General features: G+C 48.6%; 1 protein-coding gene across 1 annotated transcript; it reads left to right on the top strand.

Moving 5' to 3' along the window:
- The first annotated feature begins 8,952 nt into the window (after positions 1 to 8,952).
- Positions 8,953 to 22,110, top strand: TIMM23 (translocase of inner mitochondrial membrane 23). Its single transcript, XM_061564988.1, has 7 exons — positions 8,953 to 9,185; positions 12,668 to 12,726; positions 13,552 to 13,645; positions 15,067 to 15,151; positions 16,489 to 16,547; positions 18,189 to 18,299; positions 21,691 to 22,110. Exons 1-7 carry the CDS (start codon positions 9,083 to 9,085, stop codon positions 21,804 to 21,806), a joined length of 627 nt encoding a protein of 208 aa, XP_061420972.1. The 5' UTR covers positions 8,953 to 9,082; the 3' UTR covers positions 21,807 to 22,110.
- The last annotated feature ends 2 nt before the right edge of the window (positions 22,111 to 22,112 follow it).

Raw genomic sequence — 22,112 nt, 5'->3', positions numbered from 1 at the left:
GTAACAGCCCTTGTGTCAATCCACTGCTGGATGACAGCCTCACCACGCCGAGCAGATAGTGGCATACGTTTGACCATACTTCACCCATCTGGTTTAGTGGTGAGGTGGGGGGGAGAAGTTGAAGACCGCTTCAGATATCGCGTGATCCACATATGTTAGCGGTGCCCGGGACTCGAATTCAAAGCGCAGTGCGCTAACCACTGCACCACCGCTCCTCCCTCTTTGCACTGCTGAATGCATTCCGCGCATAGTTTATCGGGCCCTATAAACAAATATATGGCTACTGCATTAAAGCAAGTAACTGCAGTCATTGCGTGCTGTGCACTTCTGTATGTACCCGTGTGTGTATAGTTATGCAGTGATATATACCGTACAGTACACGCCTATGAATCTTAGTCATTCCCTATGACCACTTTATGCCTTCATGCCAACACAAAGCATAATGTTTATTTTACCCGCTGTTTGGAATTGCAAATGATACAATCTCAAAACGAAATATTCCCCACGATCGGACCGACGGAGAGTTGGCTGCATCCCTGGTACAAGCACCTGTAAAAACAAGGAAGAATAAGCAGGCGTACGCATGGGCTCTCTTCGTAACGCTTTCAAGTAAGCATATGTCCACGAAATAGTATTTACATACTAGTTCATGAAGCCTGTCTTCGCCAGGCAAAAGTTTTCAATAAATTATAATAAGAAACCTGATATGATTTTTTACAATTGATATCTACGATCAGACATTAACAACTACATCAAAACATTTCCGCAAAAAAACCCACAAAATGTGTTGACGACTTGATTTAACTTCTTATATTTAAAAAGACGTAGCCATCGAAAACCGCTCAAATTAAAGATGCCGTTCTTTTTAAATCCTATATATTAAGTTCACTTGCTTGCGCGCTTGCGCGCTTACGACCGTGCAAATCTTTCAGTCGTTTTTTACCCACTTCCCGTGATCCAATCGAGCTGACATTTTGCACACAGACTCGTTGTGCGTGACAATTTCTTTTCGTGAAATTTTTTTGCCAAAATGTCACACTTTTTAGGTAAATTTTTTTTATATTTAATTACCAATTGCTTTATGGTGGCAGGCAATCATCTGACCCATAGGTGGCAGCCATCTCAAGCCAGAGGACGAGAGGACTCTAGCCGCCCGTTTCAAAAACCAATGTGGGCTGGGTTGTGGCCCATTGAACACGCATATAAAGGATTTATAATGAAAAACTTTGTTTTTACGGGTTAATTTTTTATTATAAAGAACTAAAATGTATGAACATAATACTCTGAGGGGACGCTTCTCTCTTTTACCGTTTTCGAATTATTCAGATTTGAACATCATCAAATGCGTATTTTTTTTCGTTCAAAACCTGCTTTAATCCGAAAACAATAAAAATATAGCAATGGTTCTCGCTTTAATTCAACTTGCTGTTTAACGCTCTATCAAACGAAACATCCCGCAATCTTATATTTTGAACGGTTTCTGAATGACACGCACAAACATGTTTATGGGACACTTAAAAATCGAGATTTGGGGTTAAATAATAATAAAATTTCGGATTTTCAGATTGTTCCTGTTGTTTGTGTCCCAAAAGCTACTACCTATGTTCCCACTTTTAGCTTTCTACCTTGTCGGGAAGAGCCCTAGAGGTTTTTGAGACATACAGATGAAGGTCTGTATTTATATAGGTGAGATAGAGCGGCAATGCGAAAGCCGACGGGTATCCATCACGGCGAATCGCGCGTGAATATTTGCACGTACGATCGCCGTTTTAGCGCTGGGTGAAGCACAAAGCACGCACGCCCCACACACACACTGACGAACACTGCCATAAATGTGTTCACACTATACCTAGCGATCTGGCTATAGTTAAATCTTGACTTAAAGCTTACGTGACTGCAGGAATTCATATTGTTTGGATCTTTCGGTAAAGTCACGTAGATAGGTTCAAAGAAAATAACAAAAAAACTACGCTGCACCTTTTGTTGTTAGCGAGCGCCTATTAAGGTCGGGGTGGTGCATCCAGAACCAGGCCCGACCGCCTTTGTCTCCTCAGTGCCGATGTTTAAACCGCGCATTCAAGGCCGAGTCTACCTATGGGAGACCCATAACTGGTGGCCGGGAATCGAAAGCAGTGTTGCTCATTAAGACGCTCCCACTTGCCTTACACCGACGCAAATATCACAACAACAACAACCGCCATTCGCCACTAAGTGGCAGTGACGTCACCACGACGCTTGTGCCAGGCCATGTGCACCTTGAGGTCACGTGAAGTGTCGAACGCCTGCTGGCAGGAGGTCACGGGGCAGACCCAGGTGCCACGGGTCGACTGACCGAGATGACTGGCTGATGCACCACCTGTGCCACCTACTGTGCCAACTTGCTGTGCTTTAGCCACCCGGCGCTCCGCTCGTTGTTGTGAGCGTCGCTCCTCCGCCCTCCGTTGTTGTTGGAGGGCGACTGACTCCAAATGCCCAGTAGCGTCCTTCACGAGCCTCCTCACACGCACTGACGCACACACACACGCCACGCAATGATCCCCCTTAGAGACTTTATAGGCAATTAGGCCAAGTCACTGTCGTGTAAGCGAGCACACGACGAGGTGGGTTGGTGTGGCCAAAACCAATGCCCGCCCGGCCGCCTTTGTCTCCCCAGTGCTGATGTTTAACACATTCAGCACCAGGTACTCATTGAAGGTTGAGTCGGCTCTCGGGCGAGGGAGGGCACGAATCAGCTCAGACATTTCGCTACCACGCACACAATCCACACGGCACCACATATTTGCAAAGACTCCACCCCACCTCTGAAGAGCTGTTAACAGTCTGTTCGGACAAGTGCTGTTATAGCGAGCACCTATTATGGCGGGTACGGCACGCAACGGGATGGTGTGGCCGAAATCATGCCCGGCCGCCTTTGTCTCCCGATTGTCGATGTTTACACACAGCACCAGCCACTAATTTGATGGCTGAATCGACGTCGGGGAGGCCCAGGACCGGTTCAGATCATCCTCACCGCTGTTGGCCGTGAGCGGGAATCCAACTCGGGTGACAAAGGTTTCGTTTACGCACGCAGCACGCTAACCTCTGCGCCACCGCTCCCCCAGGACACAAGCACGCACACACCCCCAGGAAATCAGGGGGGGGGGGCGGTGAAGATGAAGAGTCTCGTGGAAAAAAAAACCCTCTTTGCCATCTGCGTGTTCATTTATAAATACGATGGTGGGGGGCGGGGGGAGGGGGCGGGGGGAGGGGATGGGGTGGGAAACAACCCACGTTCGCTGCTGGGGAACTGACGTCACAGCGTCAATTGCACCACGAGCCGACAGCTCCTCCAGCACGCGGTTACATAACGAGCGGGGGGGGGGGGGCAGCCCGCGGGGGCCCGGCGCGCACGCCCCCTCGCGCGTGTGGGCGTGCACGTGCGCGAACACGTGCGCGTGCGTGTGTGAATGTGTGTCTGCTTGTGAACACGTGTGTGTGTGTATGTTTGGTGTGTGAACACGTGTGTGTGTGTGTGTTTGGTGTGTGAACACGTGTGTGTGTATGTGTGTCTGCTCGTGCACACGTGTGTGTGTGTATGTTTGGTGTGTGAACACGTGCGTGTGTGTGTGTGTCTGCTCGTGCACACGTGTGTGTGTGTATGTTTGGTGTGTGAACACGTGTGTGTATGTTTGGTGTGTGAACACGTGCGTGTGAATGTGTGTGTCTGCTCGTGAACACGTGTGTGTGTATGTTTGGTGTGTGAACACGTGTGTGAATGTGTGTCTGCTCGTGAACACGTGTGTGTGTGTGTTTGGTGTGTGAACACGTGCGTGAGTGTGTGTCTGCTCGTGAACACGTGTGTGTGTGTGTTTGGTGTGTGAACACATGTGTGTGTCTGCTCGTGAACACGTGTGTGTTTGTATGTTTGGTGTGTAAACACGTGCGCGTGTGTGTGTCTACTCGTGAACACGTGTGTGTGTATGTTTGGTGTGAACACGTGTGTGTGTGTGTGTATGTTTGGTGTTGGATTCCTGCTCACGACCAATAACAGTGACAGGTTATCTAAACCGGTCCTACGCCTTCCGTAGGTCGACTCAGCCTCAAATGAGCACTTGGTCACGGTGTGTGCGTCAACATCAGCGCTGGGGAGACGAAGGCGGCCGAGCGCGGAGTGTGCCGTGCTCGCTAACAGCACTTGCCCCAACATTCTGTCAAAGGCCACACGGGGGGGGGGGGGGGGGGGGTATTTGTCTTTGTGTGAATGCCCTTGTGTGTGTGTGCTGTGTGTGCGTGAGAACTATATTCAAACCGATGACTTCACCGAGGTCGACTCAGCCTAAGACGAACACCGTTCCCTGTACGCTGTGCCAACATCATCAGCAGCGCACCGACGAGGTCACGGTTAAACCCCGCCATCGTGTGACGCACGCGATGCCTTACTAGGCGCTCGCTAACACCACCAACGCACACCTCTGCCAACAGAACGCAGCAGTCTGCGCGGGTCGCACAGACTGCTGGCATTGTCCCCTTGTGCGCGCCTCGAGTGCCGAATCTCATTGCAAACATTCACACGGAGATCCCCGTTCTCGCTCACGTCCCATTCATTCAATCCGCACCCCCCCCCCTCTCCTCCTCGCCAAGGCGCATCCTCCCTGGAACATCAAATCGCAGCCCCCGCCGTCTAGAGAACCACCAACCTCTCCGTCCTGCCTGCGATCAGGCGGACGGCGAAGGCTGTAACCAGCAAATATTCAAGTGGAAACACAAAAACACACACACAAAAACACAAAAAACACAAAAATCACAAACAACTAAAAAACTGAAAAAAACACCAAAAGCTCCACTGACAATACCGGCAAGTTCCGTCGGTGGCAATGCGCGCGGTCGTGTTTGGGGCTTCTGCGCTGCGCTCCAAAGCTGGCGACCCGAGTTCGAGTCCCGCTCACGGCCAACGCCAGGGACGATTATCTGAGAAGGTCCTGGGTCCCCCCCCCCCCTAGGTCGACTCAGCTTCAAACGAGTGCCTGGTGCGGTGTGTTAACATATCGCCACCAGGGAGACAAAGGCGGCCGGGCGTGGTGTGCAGTGTCGGCCTTCATAGGTGCGCTCGCTAACGGCACTTTCCCCTAACAGTATGTTGAGGCTATACGGGGCATCTTTGTCTTTGTATGCAGGCGTGGTGGTTTGTGCATTGCGAGACAAATTTGACTCCTCCAGTTAAATTCCACGTTACGACTTTGCCTTCATCAGTGCTCGCGTACATCACGACACTCTGCGTGGGCTGTACCTTTGTCTTGATGCCAGCGAGCGATTCAATTCAAGCGTGAACGGACCAGCGCATCACCCGAGCGCCTTTGTCTCCCTCGTAAATTTGCATTCCGGGATCAGAAACATCACAGCGATTCCTCGAGGCGTATAGACAATGAAACGATGGCACGTGATCACAACCATCTCAAGGCGTGTATTGTTTAAGATATCCAATGTATTATTTCTGGGGATCGGCACGGTCGTTCAGATGCGTTATGAAACCGAATTATTGTCGGCCACGCTCAATCCACTGCTGAATAAACGCGTTCCCACGAATGAATTGTTGTGTTTTTCCACACTGCTTTGCCTGTTACTTCGTAGGCGTATAGTTCTTGCATATAATTTAGTGTTTGGAATATGACTAACTATATACATTATTTAAATACTGCAGTTCCAAAAGCGATGCTCACAGGGAGGGGGAGCTCTGTACCACTGACTATGCAACCCCCCCCCACCCTAAGCAGCAAGTGCAGCCGATACCAACTCGAGTGTGTTTGTGTTTGCCTCCGGGCAATGAGTGTTTGTGACCATATTTGTATTTGGTTCTATATGCCCAAACAACAACAACAACCGCCATTCGCCACTAAGTGGCGGTGACGTCACCACGACGCTTGTGCCAGGCTATGTGCACCAAACACACATAAACACACACAGGCAACAACCAGATTATAAGACGCATCACCCCACCCCTCCGACGTTTCCTTAACACGAACCAAGGACGAACACAGCGAGAAGACGGGAATACGCACGTACGCGTGCATGCACACATCCCAAAGTGACCCATGCGCTCAGCCACGGAGCGAGTCGCGACGAAGCGCAGCAGAGGCCATGTGCAGCTGCATGCGTTGTTGCTGTGATGGGGATCATGGTGATGATCGTGATGACGGTTCGTATGTTGAACTTCTTGGGGTTGTTTTGTTTTTATCGTTCGTCGCCCTGGTCAGTGCGAGTTTGTGCAGGCAGGAAGGAGACACGGGAGCGCAGTGGATTTTGCTCCACTGGCTTATGTTGCTCGCATCACGGCCTCCCCCCTCCCCTGCCCCCCACCAGCCTCTCACATCCCTTGGTGATCGCTCATCCAAGCATTAGCCACGCTCAGAGTTGTATGTTGAACTTCTTTCGCACCGTACGTAGCCAACCGTGCTAATCGGAGGTGCGGGGTTAAGACAACAAACTAAACGCAAAAAGCGAATGCGAAACACATTCCTGCGGAGGGAGCTGGTAGGAACGTTGGGTTGCTCGGTCAATGGCCAGGGTCAACGGCGGCGTGGTGTATTCCGCAAATATGCCCGACTGTGAGGGCGGGCACAAGCCGGCGTGAGTAGGTTAAACGTTGAGTTTTATAAGGGCACCACGGGGTGACCAGCCCCTCCCCACCCAGCCCCACCCCTCCCACCCCCCACCCAGCTCCACCCTCTCCACCCAGCCCCACCCTCCCCACCCAGCCCCTCCCCACCCTCCCCACCCAGCCCCTCCCCACCCTCCCCACCCAGCCCCTCCCCACCCTCCCCTCCCCACCCAGCCCCTCCCCACCCTCCCCACCCAGCCCCTCTCCACCCTCCCCTCTCCACCCAGTCCCACCCCTCCCATTTTTGGATGCACGACGGACGGACGGACACAATAATCCCCTGTGGGTTGGTGTAACCAGGAGGTTCCTACCAGTATTACATCCAGCATCATTGAGCGATTTACCAGAAGAGTTATGATGGCCATTGAAGTAATATAACTATAAGCTCCTGGCCATCTCGCCGCGCGAGCCTATAACACCTGGTTATTCCCAGGGCAGTCTCCCATACAAGTGCGAACCTGGCTCAACTGACCTCTTCGTCGTTGCATTTGTTGTGGTTGCACTCTCCATCCTTTGGTTGTCATTCCGACACTAATCTCGTCCGTCGGTCAATCAGCCCTCCGCGCCATGACGCCTCCTGCCCAAACCCCCCCACTTGATTTTTTTTTGCTCAACATTTAAATGTGAAGCCCGCGATGTTTCTTGCCCTCGCCACGTGCCCCTTCGCCTGTCTCTTCGTGTAGAGCGCAGACAGAAAGCCATGCATAATGTATGCGTTGTCTGGTTCACCGGGGCGGACTTGTCACTGCTGTGTCTCCCCCTTGCGGGTGGAAGCCGGTCGCAGGCAGCCAACTGACAACGGCCATCAACATCATCGGCATGAGACATTGCCAGAGTCTCTATACTGCTGTATTATGAAAGCATCGTCAGCCATGGTCTACCCACTGCTGCAATAAAAACAAATATCTATTCGTACATCTACAGACACTTCCCTTCTACGTGACTTTACCGAAAGAACCAAGAAGAACCAAGAAGATGAATCCCTGCAGTCACGAAAGCTTTCAATCGAAATTTAACCGCCTCTACGGGGAGGGATTCCACATAACTTTGAGATCCTTCAACAAGCTCCGTGATAAGAAGGCTTAGCTAATCGAGTCTCTCACCTTTATATATGCTCCAAGCACGTGTGCTGTTTCATTCAGACGCTGTCGCCTCGACAGACCTAGTTTTCACCTGAGGACGGCTGCTTGCGTTGTGGCCGAAACGTCGTGAGAATTGTTTTATTATGTTTTATTTTTATTATTTTATTACTTCCCTTCTACGTGACTTTACCGAAAGAACCAAGAAGATCTACAGACACGTTTGTCTATCCACTGCTGGATGAGGGCCTCCCCACGCCGTGCGGGCAGTGAGGATGCTGTGGAGGGGAGGCCAATCGCCGTTAAGTAAGAGCTTAACTTATTCTTAGGTTTTTCGGTAAAGTCACCGTGTAGGTAAAACATTAAAATTAATAAAAGCTAAATAAAATAAAAATCACGACGTTTCGGAGGCAACACAAGCCTCCGTCTTCAGGTGCCTCCGAAACGTCGTGATTTTTATTTTATTTTATTTATCTTTTATTAATTTTAATGTTTTACCTACACGGTGACTTTACCGAAAAACCCTAAGAATATGAATCACTGCAGTCACGAAAGCTTCAAATCTAGAATTAGAGCTTAACTTATTCACAGCTAGCTTCATATCTAGACTTGACTTCTTAGTCGATATTTCCAGACCGCTACTTTGCTGATTTGGGGTAGGGATGATTGGCGTAAGGCACTACCACTACTATATTTCATGAATTATTTTTGTTAACCTATATTATTCTAGTCATATGAACAGGTTGATATGAGAACAAAATAAGGCGAGGGAGGAGGTGGGAGTGGCTGGGCGAGGTCCTACAGAAGGCGTCGACCAATCGATCACCTTCAAAGACAATGCCATCGATAATTAGCAGAGCGTGGTTTTGTTTTTGCGTGTTCACAGCAAGTCGCTTAATCCCTTGTAAAAAAAAGGTTTCTGTTTGGAGTTCCAACATCTTAGCACCTCCTGTTTTGATCGCCAGAAAGGCTAACAACCTATCACTGTTATTATTATTATTCTGATGTTTTTGTTTCAGCTACGAATATTTTGGGGGGGGCCGCGAAAACCGAACGCTTTCAACTTGACGCCGTTGCCTGCGTATGACGTCACCGCGCACGCACGCACGCGATGACGTCACGGGTCACGCCGTTGTGACGTCACCGCGCACGCACGCACGCACGCGGTGACGTCACGGGGCACGTCGTTGTGACGTCACCGCGCACGCACGCACGCACGCACGCGGTGACGTCACGGGGCATGTCGGTGTGACGTCAGCGCGCGCCCTCGCTTGCCCTTGCAACCAGAACGACGCTCGCTGACCGCGTTGTGCCCAGAATTGTTGTGCTGCTGTTGTTGTTGTTGTGCTGTTGTTGTTGCTGTTTGACAATGGACGGGGGCTCGGGCAACAAGAACTTCGGCCTCTTCGGCGGCGGCGTCTCGGGCCCGCCGGGAGATTACCCGGCCCCCGATGCCGGCATCCAGCTGCCTCGTGAGTTGAGAAGGGAGGCCTAGGCCCAACCACGCCTGCACCACCACGCCGACACCACCACCACCACCACGCCTGCACCACCACCACCACCACGCCTGCACCACCACCACCACCACGCCTGCACCACCACCTCGCCTGCACCACCACCACCACGCCTGCACCACCACCACCACGCCTGCACCACCACCACCACGCCTGCACCACCACCTCGCCTGCACCACCACCACCACCACGCCCGCACCACCACCACCACGCCTGCACCACCACCACCACGCCTGCACCACCACCACCACGCCTGCACCACCACCACGCTGGCACCACCACCACGCCGACACCACCACCACCACGCCGACACCACCACCACCACCACCACCACGCTGACACCACCACCACCACGCCGACACCACCACCACCACCACGCTGACACCACCACCACCACCACCACGCCGACACCACCACCACCACGCTGACACCACCACCACCACGCCGACACCACCACCACCACCACGCTGACACCACCACCACGCCGACACCACCACGCTGACACCACCAACACCACCACCACGCCTGCACCACCACCATCATGACGCTGACACCACCACCACGCCTGCACCACCACCATCATGACGCTGACACCACCACCACCACGCCGACACCACCACCACCACCACGCTGACACCACCACCACGCCTGCACCACCACCATCATGACGCTGACACCACCACCACGCCTGCACCACTACCACGCCGACACCACCACCACGCTGATACCACGACGCCTGCACCATCACCACGCCGACACCACCACTACCACCACGCCGACACCACCACCACCACGTCTCGTTGTTCTTCACAATGGCCTCCTTGGTGGTGTCAGTGAGTAAGGTTGTAGTTTAGTAGGAGGGCTGTGGTGATGTCGTGGTTGGTGGTGGTAGTGGTTGGTAGTGGTGGTGGTTGTGGTGGTAGTGGTTGTGGTGGTGTCGTGGTTAGCGCTTCGCTGCGCTACGAAGCCGGCGACCCGGGTTCGATTCCCGCTCACGGCCAACACCGGTGACGATTATGTGAACCGGTCCAAGGCCTCCCCTAGGTCGACTCAGCCTCAAATGAGTACCCGGTGCGGTGTGTAAACATTGCCACTGGGGAGACAAAGGCGGCTGGGCCTGGCGTTGGCCACCCACCCCCTCGTGTGCCACAGTGCCGGCCTTAATAGGTGCTCGCGAACAGCACTTGCCCCTAAATGATGTTTAAACTATACGGGGGATCTTTGTCTTTTATAAATTCTCCCGACACGTGACTTACTGTACATTGACATGCGTCCGTACAGTTACTAAACATTCAGTGAAGGCGGTATACAATTGTACACGTGTGTATTTGTGTGTATAGCCGCTGAATATTGTATACACACACGTGTATATATACATCAGAGGTGTGGACTCGAGTCATGTGACTTGGACTCGAGTCAGACTCGAGTCATGAATTTGATGACTTCAGACTCGACTTGGACTTGCATAACAATGACTTTGTCCCACCTCTGATATACATACACACACGTGTGTATGTATATATATGTATATATACATACACACACGTGTGTATGTATATATATGTATATATACATATATACATATATATACATACACACACGTGTGTATGTATATATATGTATATATACATACACACACGTGTGTATGTATATATATGTATATATACACGTGTGTGTTACATGTACTGTACATTGACACGTGCGTCAGCGTCTGTGGAGTTTTGTGTAACACGAATGCCGAGTCGGTTGCAGACACCCACTGTGTGTGTGTGTGTAGGTTCACCATACACTGTGTGTGTGTAGGTTCACCATACACGTGTGTGTGTGGGTACATTCACCATACACTGTGTGTGTGTAGGTTCACCATACACGTGTGTGTGTGGGTACATTCACCATACACTGTGTGTGTGGGGAGGTAGATTCACCATACACGTGTGTGTGTGGGTAGGTAGATTCACCATACACTGTGTGTGTGGGGAGGTAGATTCACCATACACTTGTGTGTGTGTGGGTAGGTAGATTCACCATACACTGTGTGTGTGGGGAGGTAGATTCACCATACACTGTGTGTGTGTGGGTACATTCACCATACACTGTGTGTGTGTGGGGAGGTAGATTCACCATACACTGGGTGTGTGGGGAGGTAGATTCACCATAGACTGTGTGTGTGTGTGTGGGTACATTCACCATACACTGTGTGTGTGTGGGTAGGTAGATTCACCATACACTGTGTGTGTGGGGAGGTAGATTCACCATACACTTGTGTGTGTGTGGGTAGGTAGATTCACCATACACTGTGTGTGTGGGGAGGTAGATTCACCATACACTGTGTGTGTGTGGGTAGGTAGATTCACCATACACTGTGTGTGTGGGGAGGTACATTCACCATACACTGTGTGTGTGTGTGTGGTTTGTCTTTATTGGGGTGAGATGGAGTGGTGGGCGCAGTGGTTAGCGCAAAGTTCCATTTCCCGGCCACTGCTGTCGTCAGCGGCGAGTTCGGGCCGAGTCGACCTAGAGGGAGGCCCCAATGACCGCTTCCAACATCACTCGACGCTGATGTTAACAGTGGGGCCCGTAGTGTGAACTTGGGTTGCCCGGTGTAACGCAAGCCACGTGATGACGCTACAACATCATTCAGACAGTCACGGCGCACGCCTGTCAATCAATGTCGTGTCTAAATTTCGATTTAAAGCTTTCGTGACTGCAGGGATTCATATTCTTGGTTCTTTCGATAAAGTCACGTAGAAGGGAAATAATAAAATAATAAAAATAAAACATCTTTTTAAACGTCGTGAGAATTATTTTATGATATTTTATTATTTTATTATTTCCCTTCTACGTGACTTTACCGATAGAACCAAGAAAATGTCGTGTCTGTTGTTTGCTCAAGACAGCCGCCAAACAGACGCCTTGACAATTAACGGTGCTACAATTTGGATACATTTTACCTCGAATATTTTAAGAAAGATGTAACAGTAAAAGCCTTTGCCGTGGGGGTGGGGGGTGTCTGCATTTTGACCACGAGAGGGCGATACACAATCAGTGAAACGAGAGGTTCAAGCGACAGCGATTTCAAAGTTGCGGCAACGTCAAAATGTCACCAAATTCGTACAACATTTACGTCCTCAGATAACCCGTGCGAGATTCCTGGCCACGGCCAACTCGAGCGTGCGTGCAAGTGGTTATCTCGAAACCCAAGTCGTGCCTGACCAGCGCGGCGAAGTATAGTCGGAACGACCCAAATGTTCCTACGACGCCACGTGCAGCCGCCATGGTGGGTGGCCTTCGTCCAGCAAACAAAATGTCTGTAGGTATTCTTCACGTGACCTCTAAAGGGGGGTGGGGAGTAGGCAAGTTCACACTGGGCCCATCTCGTTGGGATGAAAGCTTGCTAATGCCGTGTTGTTCTTTCTGCTCTTTCTCTCCTGTACCTGCAGTGTCTGGAATGAGCCCCCTCTCGCCCTACCTGAACGTGGACCCACGTTACCTCATGCAGGTAAGGGCGTTGTGCGTCACTTATCGGTCGAGTGATCATCTTTTTTTAAGATTTATACTTAGAGTTGTGATCTGTATTGTATTATGATTGCTATTGGGATAAAACATCGAAATGGAATTTTTTGCACTTTTTGTACGCAGCATGGACGGGTGGTGTTTTTTCTGTAGGGTCTTATTGTTTATGTGCGTGATGTTTAGATTTGTGTACAATGAATTTTAGGTGTATCTTGTAATTTTATTGTTTGTTGCGGTTGCACCCATATCAAGAGCCGAATGACTCACAGGGTAAATCATAATTAATGAAACTGAAAAAAACTGAAAAAAACTGATCTGGCCCAAGCCGACTTTTGAGAAATTAATCATTTCACATTTCGCACCTCTGACTAGCACGGTTGGCTACGTACGGTGCGAGAGAAGTTGCACATACGTACTTACATAGCGTTGATTTGCGCCTGTGCAGTGTTTTACGAATGTCTCACGTGACCACAGTTGTTTTTGCGCTGGTTTCTATTTGCTTCATCGCTGCACTTTTTTTTTGCTTTCATCATTTTGGTGACTCTTGCAAATGAGACTCCTATCCTGGTCTCTTGAGCTCTCTCTCACCTGGTTAAATAAAAATCAACCTGAACACTTGATAGCTTTGTATCTCCCATTGTATGGTCTCTTTTTGCAATTGTATTGGAGAGTCCAGCTGATCCGGCATCACTTTGGGAGACAGACCGTTTAGTGCAAGTGCACGCGCGCGTGATTCTTGGTGAGAGCGGTTTTAACCGCGGTAGCCCGTTGTCCGTTGATGCCCGTCCGCTGACCGTGCAATCTTGCGCAGGACCAGGATGAGTTCATCCTTCCCACGGGCGCCAACAAGCAGCGTGGCCGCTTTGAGCTCGCCTTCTTCACCATCGGCAGCGCCTGCCTCACCGGTACCGCTGCACCGATCGTCGGGAATAAAATTGCCACGGCACAGTAGCATGCAATGCTGCGCTATGCGGTCTGGATTCGTCATGGGTGGAAAAAACCCGATTTTTCCAGCGGCAGGCATCGTTTTTTTTTTGAACCAATTAAACTGGATTTCTCGCAATCTCAGATGATCGGGTTTAATATAAAAAGACAATTAAACCCGATTGTAAAAAACCCGACTGTGCCACCCTTGGGATTCGTAGCATCTTAATATATGCATGTCTGTCTGTATGTTGAACTTCTTTTGCACCGTACGTAGCCAACCGTGCTAATCGGGGGTGCGAAGGGAAAGACAACAAACTAAATACAAAAAGCAGTTCTAAAGAAATTAGTTTTCAATCTAGGCGATTTTAAAGTGCATAGCTCCAGTGGCTTCCTAAATATCGTAAGGAAGAGCGTTCCAGACGGCCGCAGAAACGCATCCGACAGCGATGCGGCGACCGTCTTTGTTCGACGGTCAGCCAAAAGCCGCCGCGGAGATGAGCGGAGTTCGCGTGATGTTTTATGTTCCTTGACGAGATCAACAAGATATCGTGGTTCATTTGTGGCAAATTATGCGCAGCTGCGAGATAACACTCCGATGTGTTGCAGTGTTGTTCTGTGTGTTGTTCATCACGACGTCGAGGATTTGCTCCCAAGTGCTGGAATCGGCTTCACACGATTGAATTTAAGTTCCCATTGCGGTGCTGACGTTCCCCGCGAGCGCATTCAAAATTTTTCCCGCACGGTATCCATGCCGCAGCCAAGTGGCGCGGTCCCCACCCGCTGCTGCATTGTGTGGAAGATGATGAGCTCTATATTCTTGGCTCTTTCGGTAAAGTCACGTAGAAGGGAAATAATATAAATATAAAAAATAAAAATTCCTACGACGTTTCGACTGCAACACAAGCAATCATCATCAGGTGTGGTGTTCTTTTTCTTCTAACGTCAAATTTTTTTCAAATGTTCTTGCTGTGGATTTCACACCTGGTGATGATTGCTTGTGTTGCAGTCGAAACGTCGTGAGAATTTTTATTGTTTTATATTTTCATTATTTTATTATTTCCCTTCTACGTGACTTTACCGAAAGAACCAAGAATATGAATCCCTGCAGTCACGAAAGCTTTAAATCAAGATGATGAGCTCTCTTTACGCGTCTAGACCATCAGGTGGCGTGCTGCCCCCATTTTTACGTCAAGCCTCGGGCACGGTTGGTATGGTTATGTAACTCTGTAATTTAAATTCCAGTGAAGCCCTCTTGTCAAGAAACCTGTAACCCTGATTTCACCAGAGAGCACCTGGGGCATGCAGAACAGGACTTGAAGCCGTGGCAATGTGTTTCAATAAGCATACGGTTTCTTGAGTTCTGTGTGTATGTGTGTTTTGCACATATGAATTTGTGCAGGCGCCTCGTTTGGAGCTCTGAATGGTCTGAGGCTTGGCTTTAAAGAAACGCACGGCATGAAATGGGCAAAGCCAAGAAATGTCCAGTAAGTATTTTATTATAACAGCGGTCTTCGTGATGCACGTATCCTGACTCACGCTAACTGCAATGACTTGCGTGTTTTTGCACTCGTAAAAACAAAAGTCATCGTTTTGCTCACAATTCTCAGTTCCTTCTGAGGTTCACACAACACACAAACTGAAAACATCTTGGCTTATGACCCACATCAATTCCATTGGCTCATGGCGCTAGCCAATCACGCTTAGGATTGTAAAATGTACCCCAACAACAAGCGCAATGTTTTGATTGGCTCGCTGAAAGGAAATGTTCGAACCTGCCTGACATGGCAACGTGCTTTCGCAAGTTTTTAAAGTTGGCTTTCGACATTTGCTGATGTTGCATCCCCCCCTCCCCTCCCTTGTCCGTGTGCATGCCAAGTGCATTTGCGGCTCTACACAGACACTTTATGAGTCTCTTTTTGTGCTGTCAATGATAACTGAAAATATAACTCTTTGGTATGGATTCCTGCAGTCACGAAAGCTTCAAATCATAACTGAAAATGATTGGCCATTTTATGTTTTTTTTACATTTGGGATACAGTATTTGTTTAATATTTCAATTAGCATTGTATTTAATGTTCAGTAACGTATTTAATGTCAAGCCACTGCTGGATAAAGGCCTACCACCCAGCTATGTCGATCATGGTTTTTTTTATTGACCTTACTTCACCATGCTGTTAAGTGCAGGTTGCTGATAGTATGCCTCTGGAGCGATTCAGAAGTCGCTCGATACTGATGTTAGCTGTGGCTGGGGATCGAACTCAGATCGATAGAGATCAGAGATAGTGCGCTAACTCTTGAGCCACAGCTCTCAAAAGATTAGCATTATTTATACGCATGATTACATATAGGGGAGTAGTGATGGATCTGTTCGCTTACTAAGCTATGAGCTGATGATCTACAACTACAGCCAACATCAGTGGCAAATTGTATCTGAACCGGTCCTGGGCCACCCCCAACAAGACCGTATAGGTGAGCGTGGTGAAGTATGGTGGAAAAAAAACCTCCCATAACAATCGCATCCAGTAGTGGCTTGAAAAATGGTCCTGAGTTATCATTTATGACATTGTTATGCATTTAACTGACATTCAAGTGTTGTGTTTATCATCCAAACTATTTTAAGCGACTATCAAAAACACACACATTGTATCGTGTCTTTTGCTTGCACAGATGTTTATTATTATTATTGTTTAAAATGTGTATGCATGACTTGGATTGTGATATTTGCTGCCTGTACGCATTTCACCAGAAACAGCTTACGTTATCTATAGTGATCTCGCGTAGTTCTGCATTTTCTTTTCTAAGTCACGATGTCAATTTTCAGGATCCTCAACATGGTCACGCGCCAGGGTGCTGTTTGGGCCAACACACTGGGCTCCGTGGGTAAGTTTGGCATTTAGACAAAACTTCTTACATGTGTGTATGTTGAACTTCTTTCGCACTGTACGTAGCCAACTGTGCTCATCGCAGGTGCGGGGGGGAGGGGGGGAAGGACAACAAACTAAACACAATCCAGATGATTTAAAAGTGCCATCGCTCCAGTGGCTTCATAATATCGGAAGGAAGAGCGTTCCAGATGGCCACAGAAGCTCATTTGAAAGCGCCGCACGATGCGCTACAACTGCACAGGTTTTGCCGCTTCTGCTGCGTGGCTCTACGATGATGTATCTGGCGCGACGTCCGACGTTTCGCTCAAAATTCTGGGAGCTTCTTCACGAACTGAGTTATCGGTTTCCCGTGCCATGTCGGTCAAGCGAATGTCAGTTGCTGAAGAAGCTTCTGGGGCCGCGGAGCGAAATGTCGGACGTCGTGCCAAACAGCCCGAAAACGGGTCCACCATGGGAACCTCATTTGCCAGTAAAAATATGATAATTGTTTTTTTACCCTTCTATCTGGCAACAAAACTGACACCTTTTTACAAGGAGTCATGTTTGCATAGACTGCAATACCTGCAGTCATAATACAAACAAAAGACATAAGGACAGTGCACATTATAATACAAACAAAAGACATAAGGACAGTGCACATTATCAGAGTTATGTCTTTTGTTTGCATTATGACTGCAGGTATTGCGGTCTATGCAAACATGACTCCTTGTAAAAAGGTGTCAGTTTTGTTGCCAGATAGAAGGGTAAAAAACGAATTATCAACGGGTCCACCGTTTCGCTCCTTGTTATATAATTTATAATAAAAGATGAGGGCTGTTAAAGTAGCACAGCACATTTATAACTATCAGGACTTCATTCCGCAAGGGCCATCCGTCAGCTGTCGCGTGACAATGCCACTGGCAGTAGAGACTTGCCACCTGCATTTGAGTTTCTGAAAAAAAATGAATGCAGTGCATTTTTACTATTTCAAGACGGCAATTTCTGCTGAAGTAAGAATTCCGCAGTCTGTGTCTGCATCAAACGTACGTGCAGAGACGCACACAGCTATGACTGATGTGAATGTATACAAGCTTTGACATTTAAAACGTTTTATTGCGACCTTGTTGGTGTACCAGACTTGTATACAGCCCTACAAAATAGGGTTCCTATCCCTTCAAAGTTGCACTTTGCTTCCACGAAACTGGGTTGTGCAACAGCTTTGTCTGGCAAAAATGGCACTCGAGTTATTTTTTAAACTTGTCGTTCAAATCTCAAGCAATTGGTAAACTTGGAAAAAATGTCAACCGTATATTTCCCAGTGATGTATGAAACATCATACATCGCCGTGCTGTGGTCAGGTGGCTCAGCAGGAGAGATTGAGCAATTTTAAATCATGGTTGGGTTTTAACTCAGCCCATCATCCCTTTGGGGTGAGATACAAATAGTACCACTTTGTGGGCAAGTCAATTGCACGTGTCTTTTAGGGAGGCTCATCCGAGCCATGCGTATTGATTTGATTATTGATTCACCCCATGTACAGGGGGAATTTCCACAGTGGCTGATGGCTAAAAGTCAGATGAGCATCGTTCACGCTGCTCATTTTGATCTGGAAATCACTTTTGACGTTTCAGTAACAATTCCTTCCTGTCCCCCGCAGCCCTGATGTACAGTGCTTTTGGGGTGGCGATCGAGTACGGGAGAGGAGCGGAGGATGACCTCAACACGATGGTGGCTGGATCGCTCACGGGCATGCTTTACAAGTCCACCAGTAAGTCCATATTTGCACCAACAACAACAAAAACATTGTAATGATTTTTTTTTTTTATGGCGTCGTTCGTGAAAATTGTATCTCACAATCGCCGAGAAACCACAGACCAAGCTGGAAAACCTGCCAGGCGGTAAACCGGTGGCAACAACTGCTCTGCAGTTCTGTATATATGAAGATGTTTTCAGACACTTGGTGGATGTCTGTATACGTTTTAGGAAACCGGTTCCTCCACTCATGCAAGGGGGAAACACTCTATCCCATACAGAAGGGACAGGTGATAGTAGTGCACACTTTGCCGCATTGCATTCTGCTGGCGAGCCAGGGCATGGCACCTCCTCGATGCCCACGGGAAGGGAGTTTTGAAACATTTGTCATTTGTGCGGTGGTCCAACAACCCCCTCGCCTCCGCAGTGCTAGATTACAGGCCACGTGCATAGCCACCACCACCGCCAAAGCTGCACCAGTGCAGGGATTGGGTCATCTGTTCGCAGAGAAAAAAAACATGTTTTTCTGGCGTGTTACAAATTCCTCTTGCGCTCTATTGGTCATGCAGCAAGACAAAGAACATGTGTGCGGAATCCCCGCGGCCGGCACAGCGCCAGGTGAGAGCGCCATTGAATGAATCGACACTGGTCCCGGAGTCGCGTTGGCAGGCTTTGTTGACCAATCGCGACACGCCGTCTTTCTGCCTTTGGGCCCCCCCTCCCACCCGTCAACTGTCATTACGAGGGATGTGTTCCCGACTTTCGGATGAATACGAAAACTCTGGTCTAAATTCCAAATTTCTGACGTTTCTTTGGGAAAGAGAAGATCGTTTGGGATTGATGCGAAATTGTGACACCACTGGAGGCGATGTGACGCGAATGATGTCACGACTGTGATTTTCCCGTCATATCTGGCGTCGCTTGGGATCGGGTTGACGTCACTGTTGTCAGCACTTCAAATTTAAACATAGGTCCATAATTTTCCTTAAATATCTGAATTGTTTAAATCCAAAACCAGAATTGAAATCGGAATTTTTTAAAGTCCAACCCCTCGTTTATACATGTTAGCTTTCGCAGTTGGGCTGAATGGGGGAAAAAAATAGTTTATCCTTCAGGCGGTGAGTGATTGGTGTGAGGCCATGAACTCAATGCACTTGAGGAACTCTGTTGTTTTTCCAGGGGCTGAAATGATTCATAGCAAGGCCCTCAGCTAAGCTCATTGTTCTGACTTGAACAATTTGCCTTGAGCCACCTAACCACGTGAACTGGTTTAAAATCTGGCACACTTTCAGTTAATGGTGAGAAAATACCCAAGTCCTGTGTTTTAAGTTTTTAAACACAGGCCCTCTGCATTAGTTCACCGATTTCAACCTCTGCCCCAGCACTTACTGACGTGCTGGTGGTATCGTCGGTAAACCTTTGGCCCCGCTCTTGAAACTGCTGAGTTGGCAAAAACATAAAATCCCCAGCAGCTGATGGAGCAGACTGACCTTTACGACAGTTTTCGCGGACATACTTTAGGGCTTAATGCTTATTGCCATTTTTAATACCAAGGTTGAAACTTTTTTGTTTGTTTCCCACCATGTACATCCCTTTGTCAATCCACTGCTGGATGAGGATCCCTCCCCATGCGGTACAGGTTGTTGTGGCGGAGTTGTTTTTATTGTTCGTCGCCCTGGTCAGTGCGAGTTTGTGAAGGCGGGGAGGAGACACGGGAGCGCAGTGGATTTTGCTCCACTGGTTTCTGTTTCTCGCATCACGCCCCCCCCCTTCCCTGCCCCCCACCAGCCTCTCACATCCCTTGGTGATCGTTCATGCAAGCATTAGCCACGCTCAGAGTTGTATGTTGAACTTCTTTCGCACCGTACGTAGCCAACCATGCTAATCGGAGGTGCGGGGTTAGGACAAAGAAATAAAACACAAAAAGCAGTTCTAAAGAAATTAGCTTTCAATCTAGATTTAAAAGTGCATAGCTCCAGTGGCTCCCTAATATCGGAAGAGCATTCCAGACGGCTGCAGAAGTGCATCTGAAAGCACGCAATGCAGTGACCGTCTTCGAGGGTTAGCCAAAAGCCGCTGCGAGGATGACCGGAGTTTGCGTGATGGTTTATGCTCCTTGATGCCATCAGCAAGGTATTGTGGTTCATTTGTGGCAAGTACTTTGTACTTTGTGTGTAATGAGTGCGAGCTTATAATGTATTCGTTTGGCAACCTGAAGCCAATGCAGCTCGGTAAGCACTGGACGGACACGGTCCGATCTTGCAAAGTTGCTTCACCGCATCGCACACTTGCAGATGCCCTTCTGTGGCCTTCTGGAATGTTCTTCTTTACACTGTTCGGAAGCCACAGGCACTATGCACTTTCAAATCTCGATTGAAATCTAATTTCTTAACTTTTTTTTTGTTTGTTGTCCTTTCCCTGCGCGTCCAGTTGGCAATGCTGGCTACGTACGGTGCAAACGAAGTTCCACATATATGCATAAGCTTGCGAGGTACAGGCAATTTGGTCAGGGCTCTATTTTCTTTTATGGCATCTGAAAATGCTCACCTTGCAATAAAAAATCCCACTTCAAACCACTTTTTACCAAAACATTGTGAAGGGCGGGTGGTATTGTTTTATTGTGGCCGAGTTATTCATTTGCAGGGATGCTCCTAGGAGCTACAAGTCCGCCAGTAAAAACCTTATCTTCGGTTGGATGCGGTCATCGTGCCACTTGCAATGTCAGTTTTAAAATGATTCGCAAAATCTTTACAGGGGATCTATGGTCACGTCCTCAACCAGTTTATCAACTCCAGTCCTCGTGACCCACTCCCACTGCGCAGCTTTCTGTGATTAACGATCATCAGGGAGGTGCATTGGCTGAATTTGTATCTAAACAGAACGATCGGAAAGTTGAAATGTGGGTTGTGGCAGTGGATGGAGAGATTGGTAAAATTCTAGAGCAGGTTCAGGACGACCCAGACAAAATGTAAATTTGTACATTTGGCACATCAGATGTGAAAGATTGAAGGATTTTGGTAGACTTAAAAAACCAAAAGACTACAACTGTTGCTTAGCCACTCAAAAGTTACCTGTATAATGAAATCAAAACTCACGGTGGGGGGACAGGATGGGACTTACAAAAAGGTGGAGCGTGTGTGCGTGTCAGCGGCATATGCAAGTTGAGTAACAGACCTAAATCCACTACTCCTGCTGGAACTCGGCCTGGTCCCCCCCCCCCCCACACTCGCACTGCTTTCAAGGTCTTTTGAAAACTTTCAACCCAGTGCCTTTGCGGACACTGGCGATCGCTTCCCTTGCCCCGGTCCCTCCCGCACCACAATTCTGCACTGCGAGACGTTTGTTACGGGCGCTCTACAATCGTAAAGTTGTTTGTGTGTTTATTCATCATCATCATTGCCTTGCAGGTGGGCTCAGAGGTGTTGCGAAAGGTGGAGTGGCTGGGTTAACCCTGTCTGGTCTCTATGCCCTCTACAACAACTGGGACCGGATAAAGAGCTCCATGCGGAGACAATCCATCTGACTCCGACACGCACATCTTGTGTACATACGCAAAAGCACCAAGGCTGTCGATTATTTAACAATGTTTGTCTTGTGCTGGAAGATGTTTTTTTTTTATTTTCTCCCCTTGGCATTGGGACAAGTTTCGATTTTGTATAACCTCATCTGTTTGCAAACTATAAGTGATGGTCAACTTAACCTCTAATCACAATTACATTCTCCCCCCCCTCCAATATTTTGAATGTTTGTAGAGTTAATTGGCCAAAACAAAATGTCTCCATGTAAAGGAAGTGTCATTGTAAAATAAAACAGAGGTACACGACAAAGG

This window comes from Lethenteron reissneri, chromosome 34, assembly GCF_015708825.2.
Source record: "Lethenteron reissneri isolate LAM-NWPU_2019-01 chromosome 34, ASM1570882v1, whole genome shotgun sequence".
Lineage (NCBI taxonomy): Eukaryota > Metazoa > Chordata > Hyperoartia > Petromyzontiformes > Petromyzontidae > Lethenteron > Lethenteron reissneri.
The sequence above is the reverse complement of the archived record's forward strand: the minus strand, read 5'-3'. Positions and strand labels throughout refer to the sequence as shown.